This window comes from Rhineura floridana, chromosome 1 (genome assembly GCF_030035675.1).
Source record: "Rhineura floridana isolate rRhiFlo1 chromosome 1, rRhiFlo1.hap2, whole genome shotgun sequence".
NCBI lineage: Eukaryota > Metazoa > Chordata > Lepidosauria > Squamata > Rhineuridae > Rhineura > Rhineura floridana.
Genome location: NC_084480.1, coordinates 42,565,551 through 42,590,346, shown reverse-complemented (window position 1 = coordinate 42,590,346; position 24,796 = coordinate 42,565,551). Strand labels below are relative to the sequence as shown.

The 24,796-nt window shown below is 41.5% G+C and overlaps 2 protein-coding genes across 10 annotated transcripts in view; one reads left to right on the top strand and one right to left on the bottom strand.

The window, feature by feature from the left end:
• Nucleotides 1-8,488, bottom strand: part of NLN (neurolysin) — a 61,878-nt gene extending 53,390 nt beyond the window's left edge. For 2 of the 5 annotated variants that reach the window (XM_061619393.1, XM_061619432.1), the window contains exon 1: nt 7,617-8,487. In XM_061619393.1, coding sequence (XP_061475377.1) covers nt 7,617-7,657 — 41 coding nt within the window. In that variant the 5' untranslated portion in view covers nt 7,658-8,487. Of the gene's footprint in view, nt 1-3,266; nt 3,294-6,523; nt 6,573-7,616 lie in introns of those variants that run through there. The other 3 variants (XM_061619422.1, XM_061619402.1, XM_061619413.1) reach the window with 3 other exon arrangements.
• SGTB (small glutamine rich tetratricopeptide repeat co-chaperone beta) overlaps nt 7,469-24,796 on the top strand; it is a 33,281-nt gene continuing 15,953 nt past the window's right edge. For 2 of the 5 annotated variants that reach the window (XM_061619370.1, XM_061619360.1), the window contains exons 1-4: nt 7,934-8,016; nt 11,845-11,966; nt 19,888-19,991; nt 22,282-22,351. In XM_061619370.1, the coding sequence (XP_061475354.1) occupies nt 11,867-11,966; nt 19,888-19,991; nt 22,282-22,351 (274 nt within the window). In that variant the 5' untranslated portion in view covers nt 7,934-8,016; nt 11,845-11,866. Of the gene's footprint in view, nt 8,017-11,844; nt 11,967-19,887; nt 19,992-22,281; nt 22,352-24,796 lie in introns of all 5 variants that reach the window. The other 3 variants (XM_061619379.1, XM_061619341.1, XM_061619351.1) reach the window with 3 other exon arrangements.

Sequence of the window (24,796 nt, the reverse complement as noted above, 5' to 3'; positions counted from 1 at the left end):
CACAGTGCCTGGGGAATTCAGACTACTACAACGAAGATGAATAAGTGTATTTCTTGGGCTTTGTCTCTATATAAACATTTCTGAAATTAATCATTTTTTTCACAAAGAATAACTGGCCAGAACTGGCATGCAAGTGTAGAGTTGTTAAGAAGGTGGCACTACCCTCTTAGTAATTTTCTGGTTGGCCACAGAGGGCACTGACATCAGAGATGTAGCTGATTTCATGACTGGGCCAAACAACAATCCATCTTAGAAGGGAGGCTAGCTTTCACCAGTTTCAGATTCCCATAAGTATATGACATTTGCCTTGGTCTTTGTTTTCACAGAAACATCTGATCAAGAGTCCAAAGATGTTCTGTCTCAAAACCTTTCCTCTGCAAGGAAGTCTGCATATGCTCTGAAACCCAAGACTCTGTTCAAGCATGTAACGTATGCTTAGCTAAGTTATTAGTTTTATTTATCAGCTTTTATGTAAGAGATTATCACCTTCCCTTTGTCTCCTTTTACTCATTTATTCCCAATAAAAATATTTATATTGGTTTTAAAAGGCAATTCTCTGCAATGTCTTACTAAACAGTTCCCCATGTGTTTTAAGAGTGCATGGTTAACTTTGCATTCTAATATTAATTCACAATTTTCTATAAGATTTGGTGGTCTAGTTTCTGGAAAAATAAATCTAAAGCTTCCCTCTTTATATTTCCCCCTAGAGTTGGGCTGGAGGAAGGGGTCTGGGGAATAGGGTTCAGAAACTTCCCCTTATAACTAGACAGACTAGGGTGTGGCAGGGAGGTTAGTTAGAAAGGAAACCTGCTCCCTGATGTCACAGTTACTGTATATCAAAGGACAATAGTAGTACGGGGGGGGGAGCCAATCAGGGATGTGAAAAATGTGTGAAGTGATGTGGGGAAGGTAGCCCTTCAAGGGGGAAACCGTCCCACACATACAGGGTTAGGTAATAACCTGGTGGCAGGGAGAGCATGAGTGGGGAGAAAGGCATTTCCCCCCCCTCTCTCTGACCCATAACACTCCTGTTCCTAAGGCTAATTTTGTTTTCTAGGCTTGCAGCAGACACTCCCCCCCACACACATAGTTTTTCCAGCTTTCTCTGCAATTACAAGAACTAAATAAACAAAGACATTCTCACAAAGCTGCATCCAACCCCATATTTGATGCTCCAAAATATGTGCAGCCTTCCTAATGGGGGTGGAGAAGCTCCAACCACAAATTTCAACTAGATCTTTTTATGACAACTGTTATCAGGTTTTAGGTAACTATGAGAACCTGACAATGTAAACTGAAGCTGAAATTCAATCTCAGCAGCAGACTTTCAGACTCTGGGAACTCAACCATGGAATCGCCAGGAAATACAAACAATGCATTAAAAAGTCAAAACATATAAATTACTTGTCTCTTCAACAAAGCAGTCATCTGATAAACACAAAGAGAAGTTAAGATAAATTTGGCACCATGCAAAAAGGATGGGAAGGCCAATCCACTGGCTGTACTGTGGCAGCATAACATAATTGTGATCCTATGCATTTCCAGCAGCAAAGTAGAAAACAAAACAATGGCAGCATAAAGAAAAAAGAAGAACGAAGGAATGCCAATAGCTTCTCTTACTGCATCCCTGGTAACTCCAGCACTACTGCAGTACCTGTGCTGGAAAGGCACCCATCAACATTTGATGACAGCAGATTCTGCAGTAAAAATATCACTGAATCCAGCCTCTATCCACTCCAATATGCCATTCACCAGCACACAGGATCTCCTGAGCCATAGGCTCCAGGGCCCAGTGTTTAGAAGGGTAGCATCTGACCCTTGCAGCCACAAGTGTCAGGGCTCTCTTCAGACAGGGGACTGAACCCCCCCCCCGGCCAGCACCAGCAGTCTGTAAGCAACCCTTTTGCATATGCATGCCTCCCATTGTAGAGGGCTCAGGGCCTGCTATGGTACCAAGGAGGGAACACATGCATATGGGTGTGCATTGGTTTCTGTAGGAGGAGACAAGCATTTTGCAAGGCAGCCAGTTAGGAAAAGACCAACGCACGCTTCAATAGCCCAGTAAAAGAAGGCACCACTGTGACCTGCCTGGTACCTCAGTGGGAAAGAGCACTGCATTGGGAAACAAGAGGCATGGGTTAGAGTCCAAGTGCTGGAAGATATAAAGTACACAAAGGCAAATTCTAACCTTTGGGAGTCCTGAAAACAACAGTGGAAGACAGGAGAGGCAGCAGGACAGGAATACAGGCAGTCTAATCCAAAGACAACAACCCTAACTACTCCTAAAGGACACAATCAACAGGAAGCTCCAGGGTTTATTCTTTTTTCCCTACTGCACAAGCAACCAGCACACTGCCGACTCCCAAACTAGTCAAGTAATTTGTCCCACAATATACTATTAGCAAGTCTTTTTTTGTGACTTTACTCACTAGTATGGAGTTCCAGCACCTCTTTTTTGCTGCCTATGCCAGCCATTTTGTGCTGGCACCCACACCATCAAAATATGAATACCGGTATCTCATTTTTTAAAATAGAAAATGCACTAACTATTATTATGAAGGTTTGAAAGGAACCAATATTTATCTTCATTTTCTATTTTTTGTCTTTTCTCTCGATTTCTTTTTTAGAAACTAAACTTATTAAATCCCATATGCTCAACTGCACAAAAACATATTTCAAACTGCAGTTGTTTTTTGACCCTGCACAAAATGTGTCTAATGACAAGTTAAAATAAACCCTAGGAAGCTCATGATGGAATCCTTGCTGTTCCCAAGGGCCTAGTGCAAGACACACCATTTCCCCTTCTCCCCAGCTACTCATGGTCCTACATAGAACTATAGCAAAGGCTCAGCATATGAACGCTTGATCCCTAGTTATGGACTGTCTGGAGAATGGATTGAGGACACACACACAGCCCTGAAAAACAGCATTGACCCGTGGGCCAAAAAGCCTGAGTAACTCCACTTTCCCTCCAAAAACCCCTTGCTGATGAAGAATTTGGGAGCCTAGGCTTTCTTTTCAACGTCACAGAGGGATAGAAGAGGGATGTTAGCATGCAGTGTCCCCATCCCTCAATTTTCTGAAAGGATATAGGGGAAACACCCAATGGTAATGTAATGAGAAAATAGCAATCTGGAATTATGTAAAGGGGAGGGAAAGAAGGAAGCATGAAGGACTACTCATATGAATATGTTATTTAAGGAAGTCTCTGAATGCTATGAGAATAGGCTGTTTGTGGCATCAGATGAATAACTGGAGCCTCTCACCCATGTCTGCTGTTACACAATTCTGGATTGGAATGGAACTGTAGGCCTCAGTCTCTATCAGATCCCTGCTTGATGAACACTGTTGTCTTTTGCACCATTGCTTTTTATTCAATTTTTGACATCTTCTCAGTCCCTTTTCTTCTCTTCAGTCTTTTAACTCATCCTTTCAGAACCCCCTCACCAACTTTCTCACAATCTCCTCGGAATATAAACTCCTCCAATGGAACCTTCTGCTGGGTCAAAAAGGGTTAAACTCCAGACATCTGGCAAGAAGCTACATTACAGGTGCACATAAGAATGCCTCTAATGTTGCCCACCTTCCTCTAGCTACTTCACTGCTATATTCACATAATTGGTTGCCAAAACGTGCTAGTTATTTTAATTATAAAAAAATTCTATATCACTCTTCAATAGGAATTCCAGGTGTGATTTACATAAAAGGGAAAAACAATTAAAAACACAGGTAATAAACCTAACACATGAAGACTGAAATACATAAAGTTCTTAACCATCATATATATACAAACAGCAGGGCTAAAATTAAGTCTAAAAGGCCTGGGAAAATAAAAATGTATTTGCTTGGCACTGAAAGGACAATAAAGTAGGCACCAAGCAGATCTCTCTGGAGACAGCACTGCATAATCAGATGTCATTACCGGGAAGGCCTTTGCCCGGGTACTGAAGATGTGAATACATGGTAGACATAAAAGGAGACAGGCTGGTCCAATGCTGTAAAGGGATTTAAAGGTCAAACACAGTTTTGGGCTTTGAAAGGGAGAGCTGATGCAACTACCGTAACACCAGTGTAATATAATCATAAAAACCATTCCCACTTAGTAATCTAGTGGTTGCATTTTGACCCAACAGTACTTTCTGAACGTGCTTCAGAGGCAGCATATAGAGCACATTATAGTCGAAACCAGAGGTTACCAGAGAATGGATTGTTACAATTAGACACTCTTTGCCCACTAGGGTTGTAGCTAGCACACCAGTGCAAGTTGGTAATAGGCCCTTGGCGAACAGATGCATCAATGAGAAGCTTAAAGCAGCAAGCCATTAGGGCAGGGGCTTCCAAAATGTGGTTCATGGTGGCCCACAAGCTTCATTCAGATTGTCCATGGCATGTCTGTAAAAATCATGCAGCATCTAGCACAGCACATTACAATTACTACAACAGGCAGACAAATAATCAAGTGGTCTGCCAAAACCCTCAGAAATTTTCAAGTGATCCCCAGGAAAAAAAAGTTTGGGAACCACTGCTTTAAGTGAAGAGTGACTGTGTATAGTATTTTTATTTTATTTATTTATTTATAGAATTTATTAGTCGCCCATCTGGCTGGCTGTCCAGTATAGGGTTACCAGGTTCAGGGCCTGAGACTGATCCTGTATCTTTAGACGAAGAGAAAGTCAGCCAAGTGCAGGTGTTCTTGCAACACTGTAATGGGAAAAACCACAAGGTGGAATTCTCCCTTCCCCCTGCACAACTTTTAAAGATACAGAAGACCTCTTGGAGGCTGGGCCCAGCCTCCAAGACAGCCTTTCCCAACCAGTGTGCCTCCAGATGTTGTTGGACCACAACTCCCATCTTTCCTGACCATTGGCAATGCTAGCTGAGGCTGATGGGTGTTGTGGTCCAACAACATCTGGAGGCACACTGGTTGGGAAAGGCTGCTCCAAGAGGTCTTCTGTAACTTTAAAAGTTGTGCAGGAGGAAGGGAGAATTCCACCTTGTGGTTTTTCCCATTACAGTGTTGCAAGAACACCTGCACTTGGCTGACTTTCTCTTCTCCTAAAGATACAGGATCAGTCTCAGGCCCTGAACCTGGCAACCCTAGTATAGTACAATATGAACACTACTCTCTGAATCACACACAGTACCTCTTTCTAACTTGAACTAAGCATCAGTTTACTAGGCCTCATTCCAGACTATTTCCTCAGCATGCTTTGTTGTTAATCCCCACCATCACCACCTGGCAGCAACAATGTTCACATCTGAAGTAACTGCTGAAGGAGTTGTCACAGGAGAACAGTGAACTGTTAAGCCGTTATTCACTGGCAGGGCCATACACAAGATGCAGATCCACAGCCCTGGCATGGTGGTAGAGACCACTGCCCCCTCTCATTACGAGGCCCTAATCATGAAGACATCAGAGATGAAGAATGGATGGGGGAGAGTTAACATCAGGAGAACAATCCACAGCTTACACAGTTTTTATTAAATAATATCAGTAGTAGGACGAGTTCTGACAGCTTTGCAGAATCATGGGGCTGCCAACCTTGCCTGATCCCTGTCCTTCTGAAAAATGCTTATGTGCAATGTTTCTCACTACTGTATCCCATAAGAACATAAGAGATCAAAGGTGATCTAGAGTTAGATAACTTGGCATTAATTCCCTAAGATGATATTGTGTGTGGGAATTTAGGAATGGGCATAATTTAGGGACAGAATCATGCTGTTAGGCTTTCAATTAAAATAAAGAGTAGAGAGAACAAACAGCGATTTTTGGAGAGAGCTCACAGAATATCTCTATACTGAGAACTTTAGAAATGCTTTCTGCAGATGTAGCATTCCTCGGTCACAGAAACGCTTCACCAGTACATGCATGCAAAAGGAAAATGATTGACATTCTTTTGCTCTCATTTGCTACTCTCATGCTCTGACCTTAAGAAGTCTAACCATGCATTTATTCACTAACATTTAATGTAAGCAACAGACTATTTAGTGTCATCTCTAGTACCAAAAAGTAACTTCACAGGAATTTGTAACAAAGATACTGCTGAAAATATGAAGAGCAGCTTCCGGACAACAAGCAGCATTGCATTATTTATGTCTTGTGTAGAAATGAAACTTTAATTAAATGTCAAACTCAAGGGACTCTCTAATTATCTATAAATTCTCCTGTAAGATGCCTATACCAGTCCTTCATGTATCAGATATGTAAAATGCACTGATTTACTACCTGATCCTAAGCAGAGCTCTGTAGACTGAGGCACACCTAAACTCACTGAAATTAAATGGATTCAGACAAGACTAAATTGGCAAAGGAATGGTTGTTGGAATAAAGTAAAGATTTCAGAATATTTCTTAGATACACGATTATTCAAATGGCATCTAGCACCCTTACTGCTAAAGCAAACATAATATATGCACCAGGAAAACACCTGAGTCGTATTTTAGACAATACCTATATCACTGTACAATGAGTATACGGCCATAGGAATGTAATAATATAAAAATATTGTCGTAATCACTCTACCTGCTAACGGCAAGTAAAAGAACAATTGTTTTACAGATTTCCCCAGCACCTACGAAAAATGTCAGCATGTCTGTTAAAACACAACTAAGTGCATTTCAAGAAATTAACTCCAAAATACATGAGCAACGCAATCAGTACTTGTGATAAATGATTATTAGCTGTTCTGAACTGGGTCCTTTTGTCACTCCTTTAAATTAACATGTATCAGAAATTGTATTATATTATTACGTAAGGGATCTCACTTAGTTGGGGCACATTTGGGTGTTGTATACATTCCTCTTCCTCAAATTACAATCCATACTTACTTGGGAGTAAATCTGCAATCCTGGGCACACTACTTGGGATTAAGTGTACTTGGTGGGTCTTGAAATAAGGCTTACTTCTGAGAAAGCATGCACTGGATTGCTTTTTTACAAATTAGAAATCAAGAGCTATTCACATCATTTCATATGGACTCCATAGACATAAGATGTTCATTGGATGCATCCTACACTGAGGCAGGAGACTACCTGCAAAAACTCATGTCACAATAAATAAATTAATTCCCAAGGTGCCTTTTTTTTTTTTACATGTTTGATAGTTTCCCTCACATTCTGAGAACTGGTGCCTTGGCAAAATTGTAGCATCTAAAAGGAGAGAGAGAGTGGCCAGTGTATTCACGAGAATCGACGTGGAGGGGGGGTTAGGGTATTCTTTTCAGAGCTGACAACCCCTAGAACGCAGGATCCCCTCACCTTTAAGAATAAAGTATAGATTTCTTCCTCGGCGGTGAGGATTTTAAGGGGAGGGCAGAAAAAAGGCTGTTGAATACAGTATAAGAACGAAGACAGGACTATTAACCTTCTTGGCGAAGGACAGCATTTTAACCTAAAAGAGGGGCGATTTTACAATCGGCTACCCACACCAGGGAAGGGAGGGCCTGACACTTGTACAAAAGACATTGCGGTCATGAGTAAAGATACAGACAGCCTCCCACCACAGTCCCTCAGATGCCACATTTGAGTAGACCCACAGGCAAAAGGATTCCACCCGAGTCCCTCCCCTGCCGCCTGTTTCCTTGCAGCTGAGGGGAAGTCTTTCTTGCACGGGGTACCTGCTCAAGCTTCGGCCCGCAGAGAGGCCCGAGGACAGCATGAAGGGAAGCAAATGCAGAGATCCGCCTCAGCCCCCGAGGACCGCCGGCCGCCTGCCAGGACGCACGCACGGCTCCCCACGCGCCGCTTGCAGCCGCCGCCGAGTTGAACGAGCTGCGCATTCACTTCCGCCGGGCAGGTCTCGGAGTCGCTGCGCGTCCCCTTCAGGCTCGCGCCCGCTCGCCCGCCTTTCCCACACGGACGACAACAAGTCCGCGGGAGCGAGCCGGAGCCGGGGAGAAGTTTGTGCCTCTCACAGCAGGAACGGCGCTTCGACGCACCGCGCGGGCCAGCAAAGGAAGGAAAGCAGCTTCGCAGCCGCCAGCCATTGCCCCGCTCGCGCCTTCTTCTCCTCGCACGGTAAGGTGTTGCCACTGCCCTGCCCGGCCTTTTTCCGTGGCTGGTGCGGCAGCGCAAGAGCTTTCGCTGCTCCACCGCAGAGAGGCTGCCGCTACCGCTGCCGCCTTTGCCTAGGCAACGGAATGGACCAAACACCTGGTTCTCCCCGATGTTTGTGCGTTCTGGCACTGAAGGGCGTGTAGAGCATCCCGGTGGCTTTCCCTGATCCTGGTGCTGGTTAAGTCAGCGGATCTTCTCCCCTCTCGCAGGGCTCTTCTGAGTCGCCTTCCCACAATCGTGGGCCGTGATCTCCCGCCTTCCCATTTTATCCGGCTCAAGGCTTGGGAGCCTAGGCTGGGCTTATCCTGGCTTATGAGGGGTGGGAGAAGGGAGAAAACGGGTGAGCTGAGGTGTGTGAACCTGGTTTCTTAGGCAGGTGCTAGCAGGGTATCTCGTGTGTGTGTATGAATTACATGATCGCTCTCAGCTTCTGTGCTCTAATCCCCGAAGCTAAAGCTATCGGCCTGCCAGACGTAGTGCATTTCTAGTGCGTATGTGGACAAACGTGGGGTATTACAAAACAAACAAACAAAAAAAACAGAAGTGGCCTGTTATATAACTCCGTAAAGTGCACCTGGAATGTAAAATGTTGCATTAGGGACACTGCAGCCTCCTCCATTCAACAGTATGTATCTCAAGTGGGCAGTGCCACCGTTAAAACAAAATATGTTTATTATATGACAACACTTATGCTTTGCCATTGGCAAGCAACCTTTTGGAGGTTTATCATCAGCCTTAATAGTTCAAATAGTATTTTTTAGCATTGGCATTAAGAAGTCTTTTTGGGATGTAAATGGAAAAAACAGTAGTGTAAGGAAAAGGAAGAGTCTGTGAAGTTTGTACTGAAAATCTTCCCTGAATTTATGTAATTTCTAACGGAGAAGATGCTGAATGCAAATGAAGCTGTGAGTCAGCACTCTGTCACTAATCACAAGTTGACATTGAGGTCACCATGTTCTAGTCTTCATCCTAAAGAGCAGCAGCTAGGAGAAGATAGTGATTTTTTTTTTAAATAGAAAAATAAAAAGGTCTGTTTCTTTATTACCAGTTCCATAAGTTTAATTATGTAGTTCATTTAAAACAACATGGAAATAAATTTTGAACCTGTATCTATGATACATTATTATTATTAATAATGTATTTGTATAGCAACCTCTATGTACACAGTGCTTTGTGAAGTACTTGAGGAAATCCATACAGTGGTGGTAGTTGGTGAATTTTTTTGTTTGGGGGGGCAGCTGCTGTTGCTGTTTTAACTTTTCTTTCTTCTAAAAATGTACTGCCTTCAAGTTGATTCCGACTTATGGCGACCCTATGAATAGGGTTTTCATGAGGCTGAGGGGCAGTGACTGGCCCAAGGTCACCCAGTGAGCTTCATGGCTATGTAGGGATTTGAACCCTAGTCTCCCAGGTCGTAGTCCAACATCTTAACCACTACACCACACTGGCTCTCACTTCTGTCTTCTACCCAGTGCTAATACGCCTATGCATTGTGTAAATAATAATCACCAGCCGGAGGCTTGGCTGGAATGTTCATATGAATTGGAGTGATGATGGGAAGAATTTGGCATGAATGCCAGGAAGCTGCTTTTTACTGTTTGTAAACTGTTCTATTCATTATTGCTGCTTCATTTGTTGTTTACAAGCTAAACTGCTTTAGGAAATTTTAATTGAAAGTCAGTTTAGAAATGTTTTAAGTAATTAAAATAAGTATACACTTCAACAAAACCCAAAACGGGAGCCTCACATTAGACCTTCTATAGATCCATAGTGAGAGACCCCCTTTTTTTTGACGAGCCTCTTAAGCCCAGAAACATGATGTCTGAGTACTCTTTGCTGATAATGAGCACACTCATTCTTCAGCACTGGGACTTCATTTGGCAGTAAATGAAGAAGAGAGTGCCTTTAAAGATATGCAGTGTGCCAGATCTCTCTTCCCCCCCTGAAACCTAGACTTCAGGCAATTTTTAAAAGCACTGTGAGTCCAACCTCACCCTCAAGGCTCACAGAACCTTAGCACTAGAACCTTTTTTAATGCCTAGCTCAGTCAAAGAATGATGATCTCTGAGCATGAACAGAGTGGCACAAAGATCATAATAGCCTTAATATTTTGATAATTAGAGAAAAGTCTACTTGGAGGGACCAGGAATCAGGCAGAAGCAAGTGATGCAAATGCAAAGGAAGACACCTTTTCTCTGGAGAAAAACATAGCAGCGTACTCAAGTTGTAGTAACCCCCCACTCTCTCTCATATGCTTTCTTACCTCACCATCTTACTCTCACAGTTCCACACTACAACCCAATCAAATCCATGCATATAGTTGAGGTACCAGGGTGTAGTCATCCAGGGTTGCAGGGGGTTGTAGACCCCTTACATTTTTAGGAGGAGGGTCCCAGCAGGGGTCCTATGTAGGAGCCAATCAACATGAAAGGAGAGCATGTTATCCACTGAGAAGAGTCTTCTCATTTGGTTAACAACATGCTTTCTTGTCCTTTCATGCTGATTGGAGCCAATCGGAGTGAAAGGAGGAAAGTCAGTCACTGAGAAAAGTCTTCAGTAGTTAACACACACCTCTTTCATGCTGATTGGCTCCTAGGGTAAATAATAACTAAGCTTTGTGACAAAGTAATTTGGTCTCCCAAATCCTAGTCCCACATCTGACTTCATTTCAGAATCCTTAAAATCAAAACATTTCTGCAACTTTTTGCCCCCAGAGAGAGAGACTGAGTGGAGGGAAGCCTATGCACACAGCAGTTTTATTTTGGTTCTGTAAATCTGTCATTGCAGAAGAGATGGTGAATTCTAGGGGTGTAGAAGGAGGGAGCATGGTGTGATTATCATGGTGTGATTATCATGAAGGGACCCTGCACTTCTGACGTTGCCACTACACTGCTGGATATAACTGTGAATATGCTCAAATTCAGGCAGGCGGAGTTGTGTAGTAATGCCAGCATGGCCAGGTTCCTGCCAGCAAAGGACAGAAGAAAAGGTGCAGAATGAGAGCAGCAGAAGAAATTCAGAAATCCCACAGAGAGGCTCAGGAAAATTAACTTCCGTGTGGGGAAAGAAAACATTATCTCTATTCAGATCCAAATGGAATTGAACTTTTTGACTAATATATAGTTATTGTCACAAATCTCAGGCAAGGCTGCTGAGAGCTAACGGGCTTGTCTCATTGCCTCCTGCATAATAGAGTATGAGGATGCCCACATTTTTGCTGTTTGAAATAACAGTTGCACTTTGAGAGGCAAATCCCAACAAATCAGCCATGTACATGATTGGCTGTGGTGTTATTCTCTCAGTCCACAAATGGTAGCAGTGTGCACAGGGGCAGAGCTAACTGTGAGAATCAAAGGTAATTTGATGAAACATATTGATGCCTGAGGCTTAGAGAAAATAGAATATCTAGGAGGAAAAAACTCTGTCACATTATTCTCTCTGCAAGGTCCTTTTACACACACATACCCTCCTCTGGAGAAAAACAGATGGATTGATTAATGCAGTGACTGGTGCAATACTCTTTAATTGCATTTTTTAAAATGTTGGAATGGTCAGAGCCCCACACTCCATGATGAAAGAGCCTACAGTGTATCCATAATAAACTCTTCTAGCTTCAGCTTAATGCGTTAAAGTCGCATCTAGAAAAGCTGCTATCGAAATCTGAAAGCTTTTGGTATGAAAATGATTCTGAGATGAATAACTATATTTCAAAATATAGTTCTCAGTTTTACTGGGCTTCCCTGTACTTCCTTGGAACTCACTGGATTGGTTCTTACTCTTATGATTCAGGGGAGCTTCACAAACCTTCAACATGTCTTCTGTCAAACGCCTCGTATACGCTGTCATCCATTTCTTGCGAGAACAGAGCCAGATGGATACATTCACTTCAGATGAACAAGAAAGCTTGGAAGGTTTGTGGTGACTGAAGAGCATGATGCCTTATGGAAGTGTTGATGTTAAATGTGGGAAAAGCAAGAGAGGCATTAAAACTATGTTTGTTCTCTTTGGTGACTTGAGGTTTGCAAACCGAGATACTTTGTTAGAAGATGACTAATAGTAGACAAACTTCTTAGAAAGACAGTATGTCAAAACGCTTCCAATCTTCCCCTGCAATGTGTAGCCCCAAGAGAGTGCTGGGTATGCACTCAATTCACAGGGAGCAACAATAAGGTCCAGTAGGGAAGAATCCACAAACTTTGTGTGGACTTGGCAGCTAATCATTGTTTTCTGGTAGCTAGTGAGGCTTAGCTCTCTTGCTGCATACGCCACAGAGGCAAAGTAAATTCTTCCATGTGACATGCTTAGACCAATGGCAAGGACAGGGAGATCGGGAGAGATCTGCCTCACTGTAGTGAGGGGATTTCAACTAGCAGTTGCTCTCACCCTGCCTGGTATGAAGCTAACCTGGGCTTCCTGTATCACTTCCTACCTGAGAGTTAAGAGCTGAAAGGAGATGATGACAAACCATAGTTTTGTTGGGAACCAGATGTGGGCCAGCAGCTGATTCATTACATATATTATGGTTTATTTCTGTGCTGCCTTTTGGCCAAAAGGCCCTCAAAGCGGCTTACAAAAACAACAACACAAATATGGAAATACACATCAATAAAAACAGTACAATTTACAAAAGTTAAATAACAAGGTATTAACATTATTAAAAAGCAACAATAGCAACTTTCAGTGACAATACAATAACAAATCACACTTTCTTAACACTTTCCTAATAATTAGACAATGTCTACTAGTTTTACATCAATATGTTGACATCAAAGCATGGTATCAATGGAATGTCCTACTGGTACTGCACCTGCCAGTCCTGATACAGGGAAAGGAGCAGGAGCAGTCTAGCTTTTTGCCAACATAAACAGTGTCCATGATAAGCAGTACATCAACTTGATCACGGGGATAAAGCTATCGATGTTCTGGCCCACAATCTCCTTGCCCTGGATGCTCTCGTAGGTCGTTGCAAAGGTGGAAACAATGGGCTCGGAAAGAAAGGAGAGGAAAGAAGTGAAAGCCTGCTCAGCATGAAATTGTCTTCCTGCCATGTGTGAAGTAGATGTGTGTAGGGATGGGGTTTAGTAGCTGTTTCCTATCTGTTTGAATTCTGACAGTCTGGCTTTCAGTATTGATCCGCCATTTTTTTGTTCCCGAATGTTTGTGCATTTGCCGATTCAGGTTTTTTTCCAGAGAAAAAAATAATGTAATTGCTAACAAAAATGCTAATGAAAATGCTTATGCTGTAGGCACTTGTTCCGCTGAGTTAAGTTAAGAATGCACCAGTTCAGAGGAAAGCTGATTATGAAGACAATAATGTAAAATTTGGAATGGATTTTTTTAAAACCGTGCTGATGACAGCTGCGACCTGCCAAAAGAAATCAATGCCGATCCAAAACCAATGTGGATTGTTGGAGTATGTCAAAATCTGATAAAAAATCCAATTTAGCGATTCCAGTTCTCCCCATCCCTAGATGTGTGACAGCCAGGCTGTAAATAACAGCCTTTTTGGGATTTGTTTCAGATGTTTACTGGATTTGTGAATGAGGTGGTGCAGGATTCTGTCCTGACTAATTTTGTTCACTGCTGTAACTAGGAAATTGAAAGTAATTTTAAAGTGTTTTAAAGTCATTACATTGAGGACTGTTGTTTGAAGTAATGAGGAACTTTTGAGACAATTCAGATTTTTGACATACATCCATTATTATCACTAAATTTCTCACCAAAAAGTATAAAGATGAATGGCTATTCTGGTAAATAATTATTCAGTAGACCAACAGAATATGGGATTAAAATCTTCTTTCTATCCAATTTGCAAAGGGACAAAAGCACCTCACTATTTTTTAGAGATTGTAACTAATAAAGAGGGTTGAGGATTCTAGTAAGTGATTATTTTGTCTGAAAAGATTGTGCACATGTAGAAGTAACAGAGCCTTGCCTTTCTGATTTAATTTTTATTGGCTTAGTTTATAAAACAGTAAAACCCTATTGTAATAACAGACACTTTTCGCATTTATAAAAAAAGGGTTTCTATAAAGTATTTTAAAAAATCACTATGGATTAAAACTACACTAAGGCTGTGATCCTAAACCTACTTACTAGGGAGTAATTCATTGGCGATTAATCGTGACCGAGTAAGATTGTCTTCTAAGATAAGGTCTTTAACAGTAGGTCCTTGAGTGACTGTGGAGTCCAGTCCTAGATCCACACAGCCTCCCACAGTGAGGGCATAGGTTTCCAGATGGAAGACGGTCGCAATGAGGATTTGCTTGATGTGCCTTCCGCTTAGCTTGTTTGTCCCTTTCACCCTGTACTTCTGCTTCTTCAGAGTCTACAGCACCTTTGAAATTAGCTGACCTCTAATTGGGATGCTCATGGGCCAAAACTTCCCAGTTCTTGATGCTCATGTTACATTTTTTGATTATTTTTAAGAACATGTTTAAACCTCTTTTGCTGTCCACTGATATTCCATTTTCCATCCTTAAGTTGGAAGTAAAGTAGCAGCTTTAGAAGACTGTAATCAGGCATTTGAACATCGTGGCCAGTCCAGCAAAGTTGATGTTGAAGGATCATTGTTCCAACACTGGTGGGTCTTTGCTTCTTCCAAAACGCTAACATTAGTCCGTCTGTCTTCCCAAGTAATTTGCAGAATTTTCCGGAGGCAGCTTTGGTGGAATCTTTCAAGAAGGTGGGAGTGGCGTTTATAAATAGTCCATGTTTCACAGGCGTACAGTAAAGTCGGTAGTAAACATTTTGGTCTCCGTGCGAATATCCCTATCCTTGAACACTCTACACATCATTTGGGAGAATGCTGCACTCACAGAGCTCAGACAATGTTGAATTTCATTGTCTATGTCAGCTTTTACAGAGAGATGGCTGCCAAGATAAGAAAAGTGATCAACATTTTCCAGTGTCGCACCATTAAGCTGGATTGATGGTGCTACAGAGGGACTAGCTCGCACCTGCTGATGAAGCACTTTGGGTTTATTTTATATTAAGTGAGAGTCCTATGTTTCCATATGCTTCTGCAAAGACATATGGGATAGTTTGAAGATCTTTTTCAGAATGTGTGGAGACTACATTATCATCGGCATATTGAAGTTCTATGACAGAGGTTGTAGTTACCTTACTTTTTGTTTTCAGCCTACTTAGATTAAGAAGCTTTCCATCTGTTCGATATATGATTTCCACATCAGTAGGAAGCTTCCCCTCAATAAGGTGTAGAATCATAGCAATAAAAATAGCCAGTAAGGTCGGAGCAATGATGCATTCCTGTTTTTTGCCTGATCTGACTCTGAATGGATCACTCTGAAAACCATTGTTATCCAAAATTGCAGCTGTCATGTTGTTATGAAGGAGTCGCAAAATATTCACATATTTATCAGGTCATCCAATTTTCAGAAGGATGGGCCAGAGAGCAGTTCCATTCACAACATCCAAGGCCTTAGTCAGATCAATAAATGCCATATGTAGAAGTCAGTTTTGCTCCCAGCATTTTTCTTGAAGCTATCGTGCAGTGAAGATCATGTCCACTGTCCCCCTGGAAGGGCGGAAACCATTTTGGGATTCGAGGAGGATATCTTCTGAGATAGGTAGGAGGTGATTTGCGAGGATCCTTGCAAGGGTTTTACTGCGGTAGCAAGAAGAGAGATGCCTTGATCGTTCCGACAATCTGTTCTATCATCCTTAAAAAGAGTGATAATTATGGCATCCTTAAAGTCTTCCGGGATCTCCTCCCTCATCCTGATCTTTTTTGATGAGCTTATGAAGTTGTTGTGTAAGTTCAGGCCCACCTTCTTTAAAGACTTAAGCAGGGATCCCATCAGGTCCTCTAGCTTTGTTATTCTTCATTTGATTAATGGCGTTACTGACTTCATCCAAATTAGGGTATACTGCAAACTCATCTCTAGTTTGTTGTTGCGGAATTTGCAAGACCTCACCAGCCACAATAGAGTTACGATTAAGGAGGTTGCAGTAATGCAGTGCAATAGACTCTTTATCCTTAAGAAATTTGGTACCATCTATTGAACACAAGGGATTCGTACCATAATTTGTTGGTCCATAGATGGCCTTTGTGGCATTAAAAAGGCCCCGTATATCATGAGTATCTGCAAAATGCTGGATTTCTTGAGCTTTCTTTATCCACCGGGCGTTCTTAAGTTGTCTAGTTCTTCATTGGACCTCAGCCTTTGCACTGGCATAGATTTTCTTCTTAGCAGTATAGTCAATGTCATTCTACACAAAATTTCAGTCATCATTTCCCTTGTGGCAGGAATGAGTTCTTGGTCTAAGCAACAGGGTTCGTTCTATGTTTTTGCAACTGCCCAAGCAGCCAGCACACTGCCCACCTCTGAACTAGTAAAATAATTTGTCCAATAATATATTATTAGCAGGTCTTTTTTGTGTATGTGACAGTACTCACTGGTACGGAGTACTAGTACCTCTTTTTTTTGCTGCCCATGCCAGCCATTTTGTGCTGGTATCCATGGTACTTTTATCAATCTATGAGTACTGGCACCTCAGTTCTTACAAAAAAAACATTCACTATTGGTGTACGCTTTTGAAGATTTGAAAGGACCTGAAAGGATCTTTTTCTTTTTGAAACGAATGCTGATGAAAGTTAAAGAGGAAAGCACGAAAGCAGGACTACAGATGAACGTCAAAAAGACGTAAGTAATGACAGCAGAAGACTTATGTAACTTTAAAGTTGACAACGAGGACATTGAACTTGTCAAGCATTATCAATATCTTGGCACAATCATTAACCAAACTGGAGACAATAGTCAAGAAATCAGAAGAAGGCTAGGACTGGGAAGGGTAGCTATGAGAGAACTAGAAAAGGTCCTAAAATGCAAAGAAGTATCGCTGAACACCAAAGGCAGGATAATTCAGACCATAGTATTCCCAATCTGTATGTATGGATGTGAAAGTAGGACAGTGAAAAAAGGGGATAAGAGAAAAATCAACTAATTTGAAATGTGGTGTTGGAGGAGAGCTTGCAGATACTATTGACTGCGAAAAAGACAAATAATTGGGTGTTAGAACAAACTAAATCAGAACTATCACTAGAAGCTAAAATGATGAAACTGAGGTATCATACTTTGGACACATAATGAGAAGCCATGATTCGCTAGAAAAGACAATAATGCTGGGAAAAACAGAAGGGAGTCGAAAAAGAGGAAGGCCAAACGAGAGATGGATTGATTCCATAAAGGAAGCCACAGACCTGAACCTTCAAGATCTGAACAGAGTGGTTTATAACAAATGCTATTGGAGGTTGCTGATTCATAGGGCCTCCATAAGTCATAACCAACTTGAAGGCACATAACACACACACATTTCTTTTTTTGCAACTACCTAGCTGCTTAATCAAATCCCATATGCTCAACTGTACAAAAAGTAATTTCACACTGCATGTTTTTTAAACACTGCACAAAATGTGCCTAGCTGCACGTTAGAATCAACCCTGCTAAGCAACCTGATGCATCCAGTGAGTCTAGCCTATTTATTTATTTATTTATTAAATTTATATCCTACCATTCCTCACAAAGGAGCCCAGGGTGGAATTGTGCAGACTAGGTGTACAGATGAAATAAAATTATCTAGTATATGCTGCTTTCAAGTCCTTGGAGAGAGGGATTTAAATATGCTACTGTCAGACTTGTGCAATTGTGGGGCTACTTTTAGGTTGGTCTGGAGGCTACAGCTGGTGCAGAATGTGACAGCTAGGTTGCTTGTGGGGGCAAACTGTTCAGTATTATAAAAAATACTAGAGAGAAATAGGAACTAATTTGGTTGGTCCTATTTCTTAGCAGAGATATAAAAACACAAGCAGCAGAGTGAGAATGTAACCAGCCCCACCTTTCTCTGTATAAATAACAGACACAATCTTCTTAGGTAAAAGATAAAAACATTTACTCACGACCTCCTCCTATGTTAGAAACATAGGCTGCAGCTTAGATGAAAGAAAATAGAAGTCTCAGTCCATTTTTGGTGTTCGGTATTGATGCTCTCAGCAGAGAGCATCATTTGCCATGTGGCCTCTCTCTATGGTGGATAGATCAGCAATGGAGAATATTCAAAAAATCCTTCAGGACAAAGGAAGGAGGAAACCAGGTAACTAACCCCACCCATAAGGAAGTTACATCATGGTGAACAGGTACATGGGATACTTCCCAAATATCCCCCCCCCAAGTGAACATGCAACATTTGCCTATTCCAACACAAACTGCCACCAACATATAACACCTGATGTACATGACTTGCCCTGACTATCAATCTGCTATCAGGTGAAGTTCAAGATATTGGTACTAATCTATAAGACCTATACAGCTCAGGACCAGATAATTTGAGAGGCTGTCTTATCCGTTATACACCCAGCAGATCACTGCAGAAAAGTTTATCCTAAAGCAGCGTTTCCCAACTAGTGGGCCACCTGATGTTGTTGGACCACAATCCCCATCTTTCCTGACCATTGGCAATGCTGGCTGAGGCTGATGGGAGTTGTGGTCCAACAATATCTGGTGGCCCACTAGTTGGGAAAGGCTGTCCTAAAGGTTCCAAAGAGATCAGAAGCCCACTCTGCAGTAACTCTGAGCAGGACTTTTAGCATGGCGGCTCCTGTTTTGTGGAACAGCATTCCTATCAAGATACTGTAGAACAGTGCCTCTGATACCCATCTCACCAAGTCGGCTCCGAAGGACACCAGGATCAATGGTATCAAAAACCACTGAGAGATCAATTAAGAATAACATGCTTGCACTCCCCCTGTCCTTCTCCCGATAAAGGTTATCATCAGGGCGACCAAGGCTGATTCAGTCCCATAACCAGGCCTGAACCCAGATTGGAATGGGTCAAGATAACCTGTTTCATCCAAGAGTACTTACAATTGCTGTGCCACAACTCTCTTTATCACCTTCCGTAAAAGGGGTTCTTTGCGACCAGAGTTGTAGTTGTTACAAACCAATGGGTCCAGGGTGGGCTTTTACAGGAGTTGTTGGATCACTGTCTCTTTTAGGACAGCTGAGACCACTTTCTCCCAACACCCTGGATCCATTTGGTCATACCCTCTGCAAGCTTTAATAAGCCAGGAAGGGCAAGGGTCAAGAAGATACGTTGGTGGCTGCATTGTCGCAAGCACGTTGTCCACATCATCAGGCTGCATCAAATGAAACTGATCACAAGAAATTGCACTGGACCCCTTACTGGGAGAACAGTAAATGTGGATGGGGCATCAAGATTGCTAGGGGGGGCAAGCAACTTAACCCTCAAATTGCTTGCAAACAATTCACATTGGGCTTCCAAAAGGTCTAAAAACTGCATTTTCTGGAGTAGATGTTAACAGACCCCAGAAAATATGAAAAATCTCCACTGGATGGAACTTTGGATGGAGGCAGAGAAGTGTCTAGGTTTATCAGTCTGGAGGCAGTGGGTGTTGACTGAAAGAAGGTAACACTTTCTTGATCTGTTGTACACTGTACAGTATTTGCTGATTGTTTACACAGATTTATTTGCCAATATCCAACTCTGATTTCTTACAACTTATTTATTTTCTTATAATAATATCCTGCTTTCTTCTAGCCATATGGTTCCCAAGTGGGTTGACAGTCACCCATCCAGGCAATTAGATACGTATGCATTGGGTTATCTACCCGAGTTAGTTGTGACATGTTTTGGTCCAGTGATTTATTCGATTCATTTTTAATTGGCTTTACTGTGATTGTTGACACACCTCTTTAATAAAATGAAGTGCATGGTGTGAGTGAGGGTATGTTTGCGGGATTGGCATGCAAAGCCCCTCTTTTTCTTTTTAAAAAAACCCTTATTTCTCTGCAGTGGCAATTCAGTGTTTGGAGACAGTCTTTAAAATTAATCTGGAGGATTCCCATCTTGCAGTACCTGTACGCTTGACCGAAATGTTTGCAGATTCTTGTCATAAGGTAAGACTGTATTAGAGTGGATCTGTATATAGGTTAAATAATTTTAACAGGGCAACAATAGGTTATTGGCCGTTTTAGTTCTAGTGTGTTAGTTAAAGGAGGACTAGCCTTCTTACAGTAAATGGTAGCTTTTGTTTGTAAATTATTATGCTAGTACTAGTGGCCTGATTCAGACAGTCCTAAAATGAAAGAGTCATGTGCAGCGCCTTCTGTCCTTCTCGTGTGATATGCCTGAATGCAGTGAAGGAATTACCAATTAACCATAGTTTCCTATTTCATCCAAATGGGAAAACTTGGTGGTTACTGTGATGCGTCCTTCCCTGGCTCTCCCTGTCAGGTTCCTACCTGCTCGTGGTTACTGCCTGTCTCTAGGCACCACCAGGGACTCCACCAGTCCGGACCGCACTCTCTTATGGTTTACCTATCCGCTCTAGCACAGATCTCAACAGATCCCCCTGCTAGGCAACCACCAGTAACGTCCCAATACTAGTATTCCCAGAGACTCTGAATACTGGTATTGTTATTCTCTTCACCGCTACCACCATTTGTTACAGTTCCCCTTCAGCCTTGGTCATTACCTTACCCTCCCTTCTGGTCTGTGAAACCCCAGCCAAGGATCAGGCCTTTGGTAAACCAAATTAAGTATTTATTAAAGATCACAAAGCTAACAAGATTAACAAGATTTCTTCTTAAAGCACATAAGCATATGGTTTTTCTCAATACTAATCCGAACTCCACCTCCCTCCTGGCAAACAACTCTCTAAACCCCACCAACCAACCCACTCAGTTCTCTTCTCCCCCCCGATTCCACTCTCACTCTTCCTTTTATACATTCAGCCATTTTAAACACTCAGCCAATCATCTCGCATTCTACTGCCCATTCACTCCCCCTCCTCTTTCACTCCACTTACCATGTATCTTCTAAAACAACAACACTTACCATATATACATTAATATAGGAACATCACAGTTACCATCTTAAGCCATGTTTTGAAGTTGGCATGAATGTTAAGATTCTGTCTTGTTCTGAGGCTAGTAGCTATAGTTTGAGGACTTCCACATTGAATTCAGGCATGCCGAGAATGGGATGACAGAAGAAACTGCATGTGAAGGCCCAAGGCTCATTCATATTTATAAAGCCAAGATATTATCATCCAAACACTGGCAATATCTCAAAAGAGCACAAATGTTGAGGTTTTGGTAATATGTAACTTTGTTATATATTTACAGGCTAACTAAAAATGAATAAATATGCTGTAGTTATTATTCTGATACACTTGAAAAGGGGTATTTAATTTTAAAATAAGTAAACTTTGTACATGCGGGTACAAATTTTCATCATCTTAGCTGAATGCCGCTGAGTTAATATTTAGACTACAGATTTCTTGCACCTGGACTTGAGCTTCATGCAAGAATCTGTGTGTGTTAAACAGATGATTTTAAAATACTCATGACTTGATTTGGGTAGAAGGTAGCCAAGACAGGGTCCTTTCACACACTCAGAAATGTTCCTTTCAACAAGCCTTTTAAGTAGAAACCTTATCCCAGTCTGTGTCTGTGTTGGAATTGCTTTTTAAGGTGTTTTTAAAGCTTTTTAAGAAGGGAGTAGAAAAAGAGGAAGGCCAAACAAGAGATGGATTGATGCTATAAAGGAAGCCACAGACCTGAACTTACAAGATCTGAACAGGGTGGTTCATGACAGATGCTCTCATAGGGTTGCCATAGTCGTAATCGACTTGAAGGCACATAACAACAATAAAGCTTTTTTTAAAAGATGTTTTTAAAGGTGTTTTGTTTTAATATATTTTTGTTTTAATATATATTTAAAGTCTGTTTTTAAGATGTTTTAGAGTGTTTTTATTGTTTTTGTTTGCCGCCCTGGGCTCCTACTGGGAGGGCGGGTGGGATATAAATGTCATAAATAAATAAATAATCAATCTTAAGGAAGCTGACTGCACTTGCTCTCCCAAGAGCTGGATGGTTTATTTTAAAACCAAATGCAATAAATGCAATTCATATTTAAATATTCCAGGTTATATTATTTTGATTGGTGTCTCAGTTCAGACATGCTTTTAAAAATAAGATTCATATCCTTGCTTTACACCTATTGCTTTTTCCTTTCCTATATTAGTTTATTCGTCTGCTTGTTGTAGAATAAGCTTATTAGCCTGTTCGTTGCAGAATAGGCACACTGTGACTAAATTTCCATTGGTGATTGGTGATAGAGGTAGCTAAATCTAGATGAGATTATTTAAAAAATGAGATTTACCTTTCTTTAAAATTCATATAGAATGAGACCCTGCCCCTCTCAGATTCTTTGCCAGAGGATCTTGAGAAAGCTGACCAGCTGAAGGATGAAGGTATGTAACTGAGAAGTAGTACACATACCATTCTGTTTTGTCATAGCTCTTGTAGTTCAATTGATGGCCACACTGAAATATGGGTCATGAATGATGCATAACTGTTCAGGCTTCTAGCCAACTCTTTTAGTAGAGAACTGTTGGATGTTGTGTTAGATGCTGTACATTAGAAGAGATCAGTCTGGTGACTGCTCTGGAGGAAATGAAAAAGCACAGGAGTGTTAAATGTACAGCACAGTCCTTACTTGGAAGTAGGTCTGCAAAGTTAATCAGCTAGATTCATTCAACTGCAAACTTCTAATCTGCTGAAAAGGTCCCACCATTTAATTGGGCAGCAACTGAAATACGTATTTTAATGCAAGTGCTTATAAAAACTGCAGGTGGATAACACAATCCTGAAAGAGGCATTCTCCCTTCTCTTACACACAGGAGGGAATGCCTCTTCTGAGATGATTTTACATTTGATTCAAAAAACTAGCATAGGTATGTGAACTTTAAAACCATATCCATGGAAAAAACATCAAATTATCTGATACTTGGGTTAGATCTGATCCAATTTGTTTTTCTGACACCTTTGTTAATTTCTCACCTCCTGATATCCTTGTCTCCTCCACTCTGCTAGAAAGGTCAGCTTCACCTATCTCTATTCAATTTCATACCATAATTTTCATTCCCTATTCTATGTTTTCTTTTGTCTGCAAGGCAGTGTGACCTATACAACTGAGTTTGCTTATATAGTTACTTCCTGACTTAGATCAGTAGCATATGAGCAGAAGTATGCATGCAGGAGTGTGTGTATATAGATGCAGATGTATATATAGGCTGCATTCAGACAACAGTTTATTCTGTTTTCCCGATGTTTCCTTACCTGATAATTTCTGCATTTTATTTGATCTTTTGCACAACATAAAAGCCACTTCTGGAAATCTAGCGGAATATAGTACAAGTTTAATGCTCGTTTCTGAGTTAATTGCTTCCAGAAAAAAATCCATTTGGAACCCCATTAACCCAGAAAATGCTGGAATAAAGTGACAAAATTTGGGGTGGTGTACCGGCATACAGTTCTTTCCCACCATTTTCATTGGGGAATCATGGGGGAACAGAAGTGTGCATGTACAGAAAAGGTGGAAGAATAGCAACATGTCATGCTCAGTGCTGGAGCATCTGTCATGCATGCAGGAGGTCCAGGTTCATTCTGTTGCATCTCCAGGTAGGGCTAGAAGAAAATCCTGCCTGAAATTCTGTAGAGCTAGATGAACGAATGGTCTGACTCAGTATAAGGCAGCTTCCTTTGTTCTTATGATGCTCATCGTTGTGTCACACCATGCTCACTGGTGTGAACGAAATGTAATACTAGAACTCGTGGACATTCAAAGAAGCTGACTGTTGGAAGATTCAGGACAGACAAAAGGAAGTACTTCTTTACTCAGCGCATAGTTAAACTATGGAATTTGCTCCCATAAGATGCAGTAATGGCCACCAGCTTGGATGGCTTGAAAAGAAGATTAGACAAATTCATGGAGGACAGTGCTATCAATGGCTACTAGCCGTGATGGCTGTGCTGTGCCACCCTAGTCAGAGGCAGCATGCTTCTGAAAACCAGTTGCCGGAAGCCTCAGGAGGGGAGAGTGTTCTTGCACTTGGGTCCTGCTTGCGGGCTTCTCCCAGGCACCTGGTTGGCCACTGTGAGAACAGGATGCTGGACTAGATGGGCCACTGGCCTGATCCAGCAGGCTCTTCTTATGTTCTTAACATGGTGGTATATCGGTCAAAAAAGCCACAGTTCCATAATGCAATAGGTACTGCAGTGTGAGAGAATGTTAGCAATTGGGATGGAAGCGCTACCATTATAATAAGTAAAACTAACAAATAAATCCCATGTCTGATGCAGCCATATACATTAGTTATTGTAAGGATTTTATATGTACTGCAGATCCTTACAGTTGTTGTCCCATTCATCCATGTTACAGGCCTGTGAAGAAGGTAATAAAACCTTTCCCCATTTTACAGATTTGGAGTACCAAGGCTGAGATTCAGTGATACATCCAAGGCTGCCACTCATTTATGACATGATATCTAAACACAAAACTTTCAGATACAATTATGATACTTTAGCTACCAAACTGTACTGGGTCACTTATTCTACCCAGTTTCCTCTTCATTTGAAAAGGCAAAGAACATTTCTCAAATTTCTGCAAACAAAGGTGTGTAAGAGAAGGGAGAATGCCTCTTTCAGGATTGTGTTATCCACCTGTCATTTTTTATCAACCAAAATTGCATGGGAAAAGCATGCATATCTCGTTTGCATGTGTTATGCTGCTGAAAGCAATTTGTTTCTGAAAAGACAATTGCGAAGACTAACAGAACCATAAACTGGATGTGTACTTTACAGCACTCAGTGGCTGTCGTTTAATTCCATCATCTTTAATTATCCACAAAATTTTA